General features: G+C 44.4%; 1 protein-coding gene across 1 annotated transcript in view; it reads right to left on the reverse strand.

Annotated features, from left to right (window-relative positions):
* Positions 1 to 14070, reverse strand: part of LOC121860225 (CUB and sushi domain-containing protein 3-like) — a 73589-nt gene that overhangs the window by 23255 nt on the left and 36264 nt on the right. Inside the window, 11 exon segments of the mRNA XM_042357311.1 lie at positions 652 to 772; positions 2489 to 2673; positions 2675 to 2750; positions 3690 to 3887; positions 4241 to 4456; positions 5183 to 5904; positions 6116 to 6228; positions 6912 to 7003; positions 7816 to 7989; positions 9289 to 9471; positions 10548 to 10727. Coding sequence (XP_042213245.1) covers positions 652 to 772; positions 2489 to 2673; positions 2675 to 2750; positions 3690 to 3887; positions 4241 to 4456; positions 5183 to 5904; positions 6116 to 6228; positions 6912 to 7003; positions 7816 to 7989; positions 9289 to 9471; positions 10548 to 10727 — 2260 coding nt within the window.

Here is a 14070-nt window from a genome sequence, read left to right on the forward strand (position 1 = left end):
ACACATACAACCACACCATCACCACCACACATACAACCCATCACCACACATATAATCCACACCATCACCACCATACATACAAACACCCATCACCACCACACATACAACCACACCATCACCCACCACACATACAACCACACCATCACCATCACACATGCAACCACACCATCACCACAACACATACAACCACACCATCACCACCACACATACAACCACACCATCACACCACCACACATACAACCACACCATCACCACCACACATACAACCACCACCACACATACAACCACACATCACCACCACATACAACCACACCATCACCACCACATACAACCACACCATCACCACCACACATACAACCACACCATCACCACCACACATACAACCACACCACCATGCACAACAACCCCCCACACCACCCTCCACACACACCCCTACCACACCCCACCCCTCCACACAACCCCTACCCCCCACCCTCTCCACACACAACCCCACCCCCCCACCCCTCTCCACACACAACCCTACCCCCACCCCTCTCCACACAACCCCCCCCCCCCCCTCTCCACACACAACCCTACCCCCCACCCCTCTCCACACACCACCCCACCCCCCCACCCTCTCCACACACACACACACACACCACCAATACTTACTTCTGGTCCCTCTCATCCAACGGCTCCTCTCCTTTGTAGCCTTGAGAACCTGGAACGACTATGGGAGGACTGCATGACTTCCGCAGGTTGGAGGATAATCCCATATCAGTAATGTCACCGCCTGAGTCAAGTCACCGTCGTTATTCGCTGCTAGAGGGGAGGAGGAGGGGGTTGAGGGGGTGATGCTACTAGGGGTGGGGGGTCAGGAGGGAGGGTGTTTGCTACTGCTCTCCCTCAGGCTAAGCTCTGGTACCTTGGCTCATCCACACAGCTTCACTATATCACCACAGCTTCACTATAATACCACAGCTTCACTATATCACCACAGCTTCACTATATCACCACAGCTTCACTATATCACCAAAGCTTCACTATATCACCACAGCTTCACTATATCACCAAAGTTTCACTATATCACCAAAGCTTCACTATATCACCACAGCTTCACTATATCACCACAGCTTCACTATATCACCAAAGCTTCACTATATCACCACAGCTTCACTATATCACCACAGCTTCACTATATCACCAAAGCTTCACTATATATCACCAAAGCTTCACTATATCACCAAAGCTTCACTATATCATCACAGCTTCACTATATCACCAAAGCTTCACTATATCACCATAGCTTCACTATATCACCACAGCTTCACTATATCACCAAAGCTTCACTATATCACCACAGCTTCACTATATCCTGACCTTCAAATACCTCTTTATATAATTTTTGTCTCTATGCTCAGTAAGGGGCGCTATACTTACCCCAAAAACACACTTCAGTATATTTTCTAAGCTCGGTACAGGGCCTTTTGTTTACCATTATGTCACCCTATCATAACAAGTTTCTTTTAGGTAAGTTGGACATATTTTACCTGTTAATTAATGCATAAATTGATTAGTAAAATGTAAATGAGATACAAACTTTATATATAGCTGGTATATTGATAATAATTTCATAAAGTGAAGCGATTGCGACAGAAATAGATAAAATAATCACAGTTCCTGAATAAGCAATCAATCAATTATTCAATTTATTCTCCATCCTCCTGTCTGAGGGTTGGCGACCACGATCCACCATTGATAAACATTTTCTGGCATTTATTGATTCCTCCCTGATGTTTGTGCCTCTGAGGTGAACAACAACTCTTAATTCCCCTCATCTCTCCTTCAGCTGATGACTCTCACTAAATCAACACACTTAAGGTGATTTTTGATATGCAAATGAGTTATGGAACATAGATCATAAAACTGTGTAATAATGTGATGAGTTTCCTCAGAATAGAAGAGCACAGCAAGGAAGAACTCCACTTCTGTTTCCTTAAAATAATACAGTGATGAGATAACCTATTGCTGTTCCCATGAGAGAACAGCACAGATAGAAAAATGAACTAATGCTGTGAAAAATAAATGAACAGCATAAAAGAGACCTACTGCTGTACACAAGGGGGAGAACAGCCCATTAAAACAGCAACTTACAGCTGTTTATTCAAGACAGAACAGCACATACACCCCAGTACTGTAACCCACTGTAACCCACCCCAGTACTGCAACCAACCCACCCCAGTACTGACACCACCCCAGTACTGTAACACACCCAGTACTGTAACCCACTGTAACCCACCCCAGTACTGCAACCCACCCCAGTACTGAAACCCATCCCAGTACGTAACCCACCCCAGTACTGACACCCACCCAGTACTGACACCCACCCCAGTACTGACACCCACCCCAGTACTGACACCCACCCAGTACTGACACCCACCCCAGTACTGACACCCACCCCAGTACTGTAACCCATGAAGCTATAACATTAACCACTATCTCATCTCACCGCCAGTACTGTATTGAGGAGTTTCGGTGTGTTCTCTCTTGACAGGCGCTGGTTCACTGTTGATAACCTCTCTGGTATGTGCTGGTGTAGTGCAGGCTGGTGGCGCTGGCATCAAGTTCCCCAAGAAACAGTTGACGTTTGGAATACTCACCAGCCAGCCTTCATCACACGTGACCAACTGATGCCCCGTGGATGATGGTTAGGCCTTTCTTATACCCAGCTGTGTATTTCCCGTGATTCAGATCAGGTAAGATGCAATTATCTGAAGGTAAAAGGTGGGAGAAGTTACCTGGGGGAAGGTTTAATGTCCTGTAAATCTAATAACACTGTAACCTCCATATAACGGACTTCTATCTCCATATAACGGACTTCTATCTCCATATAACGGACTTCTATCTCCATATAACGGACTTCTATCTCCATATAACGGACTTCTTTCTCCATATAATTCATTTGATGGGAGTTTAACGTCTAATGAACCCTCGATATAACGGACTTCCATACCAATATGTTCGTTAGATGGAGGTTTCACATGTAATGAACCCTCGATATAACGGACTTCCATACCAATATGTTCGTTAGATGGAGGTGTCACTTAATATGAAAATTATTAATAATGATATCCAGAGAATCTTTAATTATGAAGAATTGAGGGATAATAATTGTGTTAATGTAAGTTAATAAATAGTTAACCCTACATCCGGATATTGTTAACTTTACATCCGGGTATTGTTAACTTTACATCCGGGTATTGTTAACTTTACATCCGGGTATTGTTAACTTTACATCCGGGTATTGTTAACTTTACATCCGGGTATTGTTAACTTTACATCCGGGTATTGTTAAATGGGACCCGTATTAACACTAGGTATTTAAAGGATCATAGTGTACGAAATGATATGTTAAATGCTTTGATTCTTTACCTATTGTTAATTATGTGGTGACGTGTACAGTAAGTTGGCATGATAGAGTTGTACACATTAGGAGGGAATATTATGATTACAGGTATTTTGGTACTCAGGTATTTTGGTACTCAGGTATTTTGGTACTCAGGTATTTTGGTACTCAGGTATTTTGGTACTCAGGTATTTTGGTACTCACAAGGTTAATGACTACAGGTATAATTAGTACTCAGGTATTTTGGTACTCACAAGGTTAATGACTACAGGTATAATTAGTACTCAGGTATATTGGTACTTACTTGGTATGCATTCGGGGTTTTTGCCAGTGACAGCCCAAGACCCATACCAACACCTCATGGTATCTGATCCAAGGACGGTGTAGCCCTTCTGACACGAAAACTTGCCCACCTCACCATGACTAATGATAGCTCGTTCACGTACCGCCACGCCATTAAACTCAAAGTGTCCGTGGAGAGCCTCTGACACGGTGCATGGTACTGTACGTGGAGGAGGAAGAAGAGGAGGCAACGTACAGCCACGTATCGTCACGTACAAGCAGCAGCGGAGATGAAAAGTATGAAGTGTTGGTTAGGTTAGGAAAGAGATTTGATAACATTTACATAGTTGTTCATAATAACTCACATTTAATGATAATAATATATAATACACTTACACATTTACACACTTAAACACTTACACTTTGTAATTGACATGCACTTTACACTCACCCGACACATCAAAACACACTGATAATCACACTACACACTCTGACTCTTGATAATAAAACACACACACTTACACACACACACACATATACAACAACAATGACATAACACACTCTAATACTCACAAGTCACACACTCAGGTTTCATAGGTTTCCACTTTCCTCGTCGTGCACATTTGGCAGTCCGGTTACCAATGTTTAGACCGTAACCATGTAAACAGGTCACCTTTATACGTGCACCGGCTGAGTACGTGTAGTTGCTGTCCCGGCCTTTACGTATAACTTCCACACGTAGGTACGGTTCGCTCGGGATAGGTTCACAGTGAGGTACGGCTGGCGAGTCTGGTAGGAGAGGGATAGAGAAGGCTAGGTAGGGGTTGGTTTTTTTTTTTTTGGTGCTTCTCTGGGGATAGTGAGTGGGATAGGAGGTGAGGTGAGAGTGGATAGAATAGACAGTAACCTGATGATAGTGAGGATAGGGAGAGGGGGTGATGGATAGAGAGAGGGAGGCGAGACAAAGAGGTTAGAGAAAGGGAGGCTAGAGAGAAACTAGACAGAAGGAGACTAAAAAGAAGAGGGAGAGGCTAGATAAAAGGGGAGAGAGGATAGAGAGGGAGAGGGAAGATAGAGTGGGGATAAATATACGAGAGAGAGAGAGAGAGTCCTAGGAGAGAGCGAGTGGGGATAGATAGGACGCTGAGAAAAATAAATCATGTATTACCATAGAGCTACAATTATTCCTTTTAACAAGAAATAACAAAAATACTGAACTAAAATGGACTAAAAGAATCTCTGTGAATTTAGATTCCCTGATATAATTTAACTTAACCCTACACGGTGTGACTGACAGACTATGTGACTTAAACAATTTCTATGTCAATATCACTAACTAATTTCCTTTGGGCAGGGGAATAATAAAACACTATTACCTGCCTCGTTACCTGTCAATCATTCTTTAATTATTGTCCTCAGGTGTGCTCTAATCTATAATATATGTTAATTACCTCTTTTTTTGTTTACATTACCTGTGGTTCTTATGGTGTGAGGTAACCACTTCCAATCCCTTACCTCGCTTCCCCTTCTTCTTCCACTTATTCCTCCTCTTGCGCTTCTTGTCTTTCTTCTCTTTCTCTAGCACACTCCTGGGTACCCGCTTTAAAGATGGCCAGCCTCCGATCTCAATTTTATGTCCTTCGTGAGGCGTATTTTCTGTCCTCAGCAGCCTATAGAAGTCAATCAGTGGACCCCTCAGCCTCTTCCCTAGACCAGCTGGGTTCTTCTCACCAGAGGGAGCGCGAGGAGGAGGAGGAGGAGGAGGAGGAGGGGTTTCTGATCTTGATGGGGCTAACTTGTAGAGACCTCTGGGCTTGTTTCTGCCGTCGGGGTCATCGTTGAAGGAGAGCGTCGTCGCCTGGAGGAGAATATAATCAGGTCTTGGTGACAGTGTTGATGGTGTGGTCGTCGAGGTGATGGTGACACGATCCTTCATTTTCGTCCTCTCATCTTCATTAATGATTGGATCTTCAAATACATTTTCATCTGTCGTTTCTTCTATGCCATCTTCTTCCATATCCTCCTCTTCCTCGCCTCCTAGTGTACTCTCTGTTGCTCCTTCCTCGCCTTCTTCGGTGTCTCCTGTCGTCTCAGCACCACTAGCGATCTTCTCTTCAGCTCCGTCGTCAAGGATGTGGTTGTCACCCTTGGTCGTCATGTTGTAGGCCTGGGCGAAGTCGGTGGCGTTGACGGACCTCTTGAGCCAACGGAACCTCGGGTGTAGGTCGGGTTTACACCTGTCGGGGGGAGGAGTTGTGCACCTGTTAATTAATGACCCGATGGCTCAGTTGAGAGAGTCTAAAAAGACAAATACATGAAAGACAGACAGACAGACAGACAGACAGACAGACAGACAGACAGGCATAGAAGACCCACTCAAGGATAGACTAACCCCAAGTCTCATTGCCTCAAGACACATCTCACCCTCCAGTAGGTGAGACAGCTTACCTGGGCATCTCCTTGGGGCTCCATCTGCCGTGTACACAGGTGGCACCAGGTGGTCCCTCAACTAGGTAGAACCCACGATTACACGCGAACCTTAGCTGTCTGTTGTTACGTACCTGAGGGTCACATAGAGGTCAAAGGTCACTTGATGTTGCCAGTTGTTAGTTATACTGTATATACACTGATCGAAAAGCCACTGTACACCTGGGGAATATCTTTTAAATTTTGTAAACTGATGCAATTTTCCTGGGGGGGGTCCTGGGGGGGGGTCCTGGGGGGGTCCTGGGGGGGGTGTACATGTAGGATAAACAACAACAACGAAGAGATAAAGATAACATATTTACTTGATAACATTTCCATACTATCTCTTATCACCATACTATCTCTTATCACCATGCTATCTCTTATCACCATACTATCTCTTATCACCATCGGAACCTAAAACATAATAACAAGATCGCTCGTTCATAACAAACTAACTACAGTCTTGTTTAAACCACCTCTTTCGACCATCAGAGACCCTAACCAGGCATACCATCACTCTATATATAAGGTAGATTTTACTGATCTCATCAGTTGCCCCGCTGACTCCACATGGGACACAGCTCGACTCCTCTACTACTGCTGTTTCGTGATGTTCTTAGTAATATATAACATAATTACTTATTTTAGTTTATCATCTTAGGGATTAAGTCCTATGTATGTATGTATGTATGTATGTATGTATGTATGTATGTATGTATGTATGTATTGTATGTATGTATGTATGCACCAACCATACACCCATACAGGAACTAACCTTTTTAACATAGGAGCGGTAGTCATACATGCCCATGTTACCCACCAGCAGGACCCGACCGTGCATCAGCTCTCCCGGGAAGGGGCAGTACACTGTGGGGGCATTAGTATGTTAGTGGTGGTAGAGGGGGTGGTAGAGGTGTGGTAGGGGTGGTAGAGTGGGTGGTAGAAATTGGTGGTAGAGGTGTGAGGGTGGCAGAGGGTGGTGGTAGAGGGGTGGTAGAGGTGGTGGTGGTAGAGTTGGTTATGGGGAGTTGGCTTGGAGAGTTGATTGGTGGGGGTGGTGAAGTTAATTGGTGGTGAAGTTGGTGGTGAGAGATTGATTGGTGGGGAGAGTTGGTGGGGGATGGCGGTGGGGGTGATGGTAGAGGGGGTGGTAGAGGTGGTGGTAGAGGTGGTAGAGGTGTAGGGGGGTGGTGGTGGGGGGGTGGTAGAAGGGTGTGGTGATAGAGAGTTGGTGGGGGTGGTGGGGGGTGGTGGTGGGGGAGATTGTTAGAGATTGGTGGTGGGGGTGGTGGGGGGTTGGTGGGGGGAATTGGTGGAGGGTGGTGGGGGGTCGTGGTAAAGGGGGTGAGTAGAGTTGTGAATTAGTGGTAGAGATTGGTGGTAGAGGGTGATAGGGTTCGTGGTAGAGAACAGATTGGTAGAGGGTTAATTGGTAGTGGGGGTGGTAGAGGGGGTGAGTAGAGGGTGGTAGAGGGATAATTGGTAGATGAATGGTGGTAGATGGATGTATGGGAATGATAAATAGTAGATTGGTGGTGGTAGAGGAATAGTGGTAGACAGATGGTTGTAGAGGGAAGATGACAAAGAGAGATTGTGATAGAATTCTGATAAAATTATGAACAAACTAATAAGTCAACATAACAATAGTATCAGAATAATACCTAACTTGGTATCCTCACCTTCCTGACAGCTGGGCGTGGTACCTGTCCAATTACCATACTCGCAGGTGGTATTGAGAGTCCCTTGCAGCTGGTACCCGTCCTTGCAGCGGTACCGAGCCATCTTGCCGTGGTCTGTTTTCGGTGCTATCACCATCCCGTGTCTTGGGCGGTCAGGGAGCTTCTTGCACCGTGCTGGGGAGAGGGAGGGAGAGGGGGGGTTACTTGGGAGAGGAGGAGGAGGGTTAGCAGGAGAGGTTACTTGGGAGAGAGAGTGAGGGCAGAGGAATGGGTGACAGACGAAATAGATAGGCACACACACACACACACACACACACACACACACACACACACACATAAAAAAAACCCGCTTTCTGTAATTTACATATCAAAGGGCTGTGTTATTTTACCTGTTATATATATTACCAAATGAAATATACTTTTTTACACAATGAAACATATTGAGAATCTGTATTCGACGTATGTAAATATGTCATACAAGTTTATTTACACATTCCTAGTTATTTACACAGTTCTTTTAACATTTACAGGTGTATTAATGTGAATCTTTATGTAAATTACTATGGCTATATTAGTTTTGGTCAAATTACTAGATATTGATATTTTTAAATTCTAATATATATAATTAATTTGTGTAGTTAATTTCTCTCTCTCTCTCTCTCTCTCTCTCTCTCTCTCTCTCTCTCTCTCTTCTAAAAGGTGTTCAGACAAAAAACTTCCTCCTAAAGACTTAATTACCTACATATAATTATCTTAATAGCATTTTTCCCGGCCATTTATTTATTATCTAACTCTCTCATTATCTGTCTGTCTGTCTGTCTGTCTGTCTGTCTGTTTAAAGAGACGAAAGAAGTGACATGAAAGATAATTTATGAGAGGGGAGAAAAGGGGGAGATAGAGATAAACAATAGATAGAGACAGAAATAGAGAGATAAGAGAGAAAGGAAGAGAAAAACAAAAATGACAGAAAAAGACATCACCATACAGAGAGACAGAGAATGAGAAAAAGATATTACGACACACAGACAGACAGGGAAACAAACAGACAGACAGATACACAGACAGATAGGGAGACAGACAGACAGACAGATACACAGACAGACAGGGAGACAGACAGACAGACAGACATATAGACAGACAGGGGAAACAGAGCAGACAGACAGATGCACAGACAGACAGGGGAGACAGACAGACAGACAGACATATAGACAGACGGACTACAACTACACATAGGACTAATATTGTTTTTTCTCTTAATATGCCATTAATTCACCCTGGTTGGCTGTGACACTCCCTTGACTGAATCCCATTAACTCACCTGTTCCACTAAATCACCCTCTGCAACTCACTCACCTATGCCACTGACTCACCTGTGCCACTGACTCACATGTTTCACCAACTCACCTGTTCCACTAAATCACCCTCTGCAACTCACTCACCTATGCCACTGACTCACCTACGTCACTGACTCACCTGGTTGGCACCGAGGGTAATTGGTCCAGGTGCCGTTGTAACAGAGGGAGGGGGCGAGACTGTAGGCCAGTTCGTAGTTCTTGTCACATTGAACGTCGATGATGCTGCCGTGAGGAACTTGGTCACCGCTGCGAGTCTCGTTGCGTAGTGTTCCGAAGTCGATGGTTGGCACGATACAGGGAGCTGCCGGCACACCCAGAGGTCAGGTCAGGTCAGGTCAGGTTAGATTAGGTTAAGTTAGGTCACAACTACGTACTAAGGAAACTAATATTGATATTTGTGAATTAAGAGAGAAGTTGGGTGACATAAGATCAAGTTTAGTAGTTAGTGAATAAAGAGAAGAAATACAACACTAAGAGATAATCGTCACCTTCAAGAACAAGTCATTGTTTATAGTTTATAGGACTTTATAACATTGATATATAAAAAACACAACAATTTACTGATAGAAAAGAAACATCTTCACATTACTATAATATATAAATTAATCATTCTTATAAAGCTATCAACTTATAACTAACAGACGTGTGCGATAATATAGTATAGAAAGGTGCGTATATTGCATGACATTATATAAAGAAGCAGTCAGTAAATCCGTAAACAGTATATAGAAAGTATATTATAAAACTCCCACCTCTTAGCTGTTCCGTCCACATGGTATAGTATATAACTAAACTGGTCTAACATTACACTATATTACTGAGGGAATTTGTAAAGATAATTGTATCCCTTGAAAGACCTCCAGGGAAACGACATCACCTCTTACCTTTAAATTATCTTGAGAAATATTCAGTAAATATTATAAAAACCGTAGAGTTTATTAATGGTGTAGATTGTATTCAGTTATGGTAATGTAAACAGAACACTGAGATGATTACAACTTAACAGATCATGTCTTGTACAGGATGACTTGTGGATGTGTTCAGGTCTTTCTCAGGTGTACACTTGTCTTAACAACATCTCCGTCTCCCAGGTGTACAGTACAGTTGCTCCCACGTATGAACACCTCTAGCTGGGCCACCCACCTATAAGCAACTCCCACAGCTAAATCTCTAACATGTCAAATAATTGTTCCAAATTGAGTCTTACACGATCGAGTACCTCTGCTTCCTGGCCGCTTACAGGACAGACTACCCCAGACACAGGGGCTGGGGGCTTGTTTCATTATAGGGTCTCCCACGTAAACAACTCCCCCAGCTAGATTTCCCACATATAACCAGCCCTTTGACTGTGCCCTTTGACTGTGCCCTTTGACTCACCCAGACACAAGGGCAGGGGTTTACTCCAGGAGCCGTCCGCCTGGCAGACAGTGGACTGGTCGCCCTCGATAGTCATGTTGGGGTAACAGCGGAAGATGATGGAGGCGCCCATGGCCGTTCCTTGGTCGATGTTGTCCAGCCAGCCGTTGGACAGGTAACCAGGGTGACCACAGTTGATCTCTGAGGACACAACCCAAGCAACGCCTGACACTCACCTCACCTCCAGGTAGAGAAATGTAGTTTAAAGGTTCAGAAGGATAGCAATACCCCCTATCAACACGACACAGTCCATAAACTCACCTGAAACCTTTTCTCAAAGTAGGAAAATATAATGTAAAGGTAGAGGAGTGTTAGAGAGTCGCGGAAGAAGACCCCTACACCAGTCACTCACCTCAGCCCATATTTCCAGTTCCCGAAGAAGAGAGTTTAAAGACACGAAAGTAGAAGGAAAAAGCATGCAACAAGTTGCATAACCATATGTATGAAAGAGAACACGTGAGACAAGGAGAGAAAGAGATGTTCCTACCAGCTAAGACGTCGTTTATACTGGATATCAACAAGGTGTTCCAGACTGTCACTTTATATTAGTGGTAATCAGGCAATGACCAACAGAGCTCCACGAGGAATGAACCAGTGCTGGAGTGTGAGGCTGGGTAATGGTCATTCCTGAGGTATTGTTTATTTACACTTTAACTTGACACATCTCCTGGCACTGGTCACATCCTTGATGGAGTTCTCGTTTTAAAGGCTGACAATTTTATATGAGGTTGTCATGCATCACAGGCGATCATGCTGCTGCTGGTGATGCTGCTGCTGCTGCTGCCGGAGATGCTGCTGCTTGTAGCTGTGCATGAGGGGGATGGATGCAAGACAGTGCTGTGCAAGTAGGCAGTTTGTGAAGGCACTCGAAGGTCTAAAACAAGGCACTCTGATATCCTCCTTCGGTCCTCTCTCTCTCTCACATACACACACACAGACACACACGGTCAGCATACATACCGAAGCACCTGGGTAGAGGGATGGACCAGGTACCATTCTGCTGACAGACGAGGCGGTGTGTGTGGTGGCCCTCGTACAGCATGTGGTCCGTGCACCGAGCCTCTATCACCGCCCCGAAGGTGGTGCTTGACCCGTCCAGCCGCCCGTTGTACAGCGCACCAGGCGAGCCGCAGTTGATCTCTACACCATAGTGCTGACCCGTTACTACCATACTCCTGGTACTGCCATACTCCTGGTACTACCATACTCCTGGTACTGCCATACTCCTGGTACTGCCATACTCCTGGTACTATACTCCTGGTACTGCCTCCTCCTGGTACTGCCATACTCCTGGTACTACCATACTCCTGGTACTGCCTACTCCTGGTGCACCATACTCCTGGTACTGCCACTCCTGGTACTGCCATACTCCTGGTACTGCTCCTCCCTGGTACTGCCATACCTCCTGGTACTGCCATACTCCTGGGCACTACCCACACTCCTGGTACTACCATACTCTGGTACTGCCATACTCCTGGTGCCTACATACTCCTGGTCTACATACTCTGGTACTACCATACTCCTGGTACTGCCATACTCCTGGTACTACCATACTCCTGGTACTACATACTCCTGGTACTGCCATACTCCTGGTACTACCATACTCCAGGACTACCATACTCCTGGTACTACATACTCCTGGTACTGCCATACTCCTGGTACTGCCATACTCCTGGTACTACCACTCTGGTACTACCATATAGTACTACCATACTCCTGGTACTGCCATACTCCTGGTACCATACCTCGGTACTACCCCTCCTGACTGCCATACTCCCCGGTACTACCATACTCCTGGTACTACCATACTCTGGTACTGCCATACTCCCTGGTACTGCCATACTCCTGGTACTGCCATACTCCTGGTACTACCATACTCCTGGCACTGCCATACTCCTGGTACTGCCATACTCTGTGCACCATACTCCTGGTACTGCCCCTCCTGTACTACCATACTCTGGTACTCGCCTCCCTGGTACTGCCATACTCCTGGTACTGCCATACTCCTGGTACTACCATACTCCTGTTACTGCCATTCCATACCTCCTGGTACTACCATACTCCTGGTACTGCCATACTCCTGGTACTACCATACTCCTGGTACTATACTCTGGTACTGCCATACCTCCTGGTACTACCATACTCTGGTACTACCATACTCCTGTCCACTCCTGGGTACTGCCATACTCCTGGTACTGTACCCACTACTCCTGGTACTGCCATATACTCCTGGTACTGCCATACTCCTGGTACTACCATACCCTGGTACTGCCTGGTACTGCCATACCCTTACTACTACATACTCCTGGTACTGCCATATATCCTGGTACTGCCATACTGCCATACTGCCATACCCTGGTACTGCCATACCCTGGTACTGCCATACTCCTGGTACTGCCATGGTACTGCTGGTACTGCCATACTCCTGGTACTGCCATACTCCTGGTTCTGCCATACTCTTGGTACTACCACACTTACCACCAAATGACCATGACATGTAAGTTTGAGAGTCTTCAGCCTCCCAACCATACACATAGACTCACAGAAGATACCAACGTGTGTGTGTGTGTGTGTGTGTGTGTGTGTGTGTGTGTGTACTGAAATAGACTCACAGGATACAGTTTATACAAAGAAAACAAAGACCAAACTGTGAAAATTCTGAAGGAGTCTACACAGCCAGTTTATATAGATGCCATGAGACTCTTTAAAAGAAAACACCAAAGAAAAACATTTATAGGATTATTTTAACTACATTTCAGGAGTCTAAAGTCTCCCCAGTTCCTGTAAGACTCACAGGAATAAAACAAAAGTACCAAATATTCCCCCCCCCCCACAAAAAAAAATATATATATTAAAATTTTATGAGTCTTAACCATCCTATTGAACAGAAAAGGCTCTTAAAATAACCAATTGAGTCTTTAAAAGTAGACAGATTATATGTTATTATAATTAAGTCTCCCTGATTATATATACTCACGGTACAAAACAAGTTAAGGCTCTGTGTGTGTGTGTATTTTTAACATTGTGAGAGAGTCTTAATTTAGCCTCTTTTACAGTTCTGTGTTGTGAGGCTTTGTAGACATAGAGCTGAAATGAGTTAGTGTTTTGTGGAAGGTAAAGTTAATTGTCATAAGCTGGAGAGAGATTATCATGTTATCTATAAAGATATTCTTATCAAGCTATAATTTGTCTATCATTTATCTATTACTTAACTTATACTCCAGCTATCATCGATCTATCATCCATCTATCCATCTATCATTCATCTATCCATCTATCAACCATTTATCATCTATCTATCCCTCAATCAACTATTTGTACATCTATCATCCATCTAGTATGTGTCTATCATCCATCTATCCATCTATCATCTATCTATCCATTTATCAACCATTTATCTATCCATATATCATCCATATGTCATCCATCTATCATCAATCTATCATCTATCTATCCATCTATCATCCATCTATCATCCATCTGTC

Source organism: Homarus americanus, unplaced genomic scaffold, assembly GCF_018991925.1.
Source record: "Homarus americanus isolate GMGI-L3 unplaced genomic scaffold, GMGI_Hamer_2.0 scaffold21914, whole genome shotgun sequence".
Taxonomy (NCBI): Eukaryota; Metazoa; Arthropoda; class Malacostraca; order Decapoda; family Nephropidae; genus Homarus; species Homarus americanus.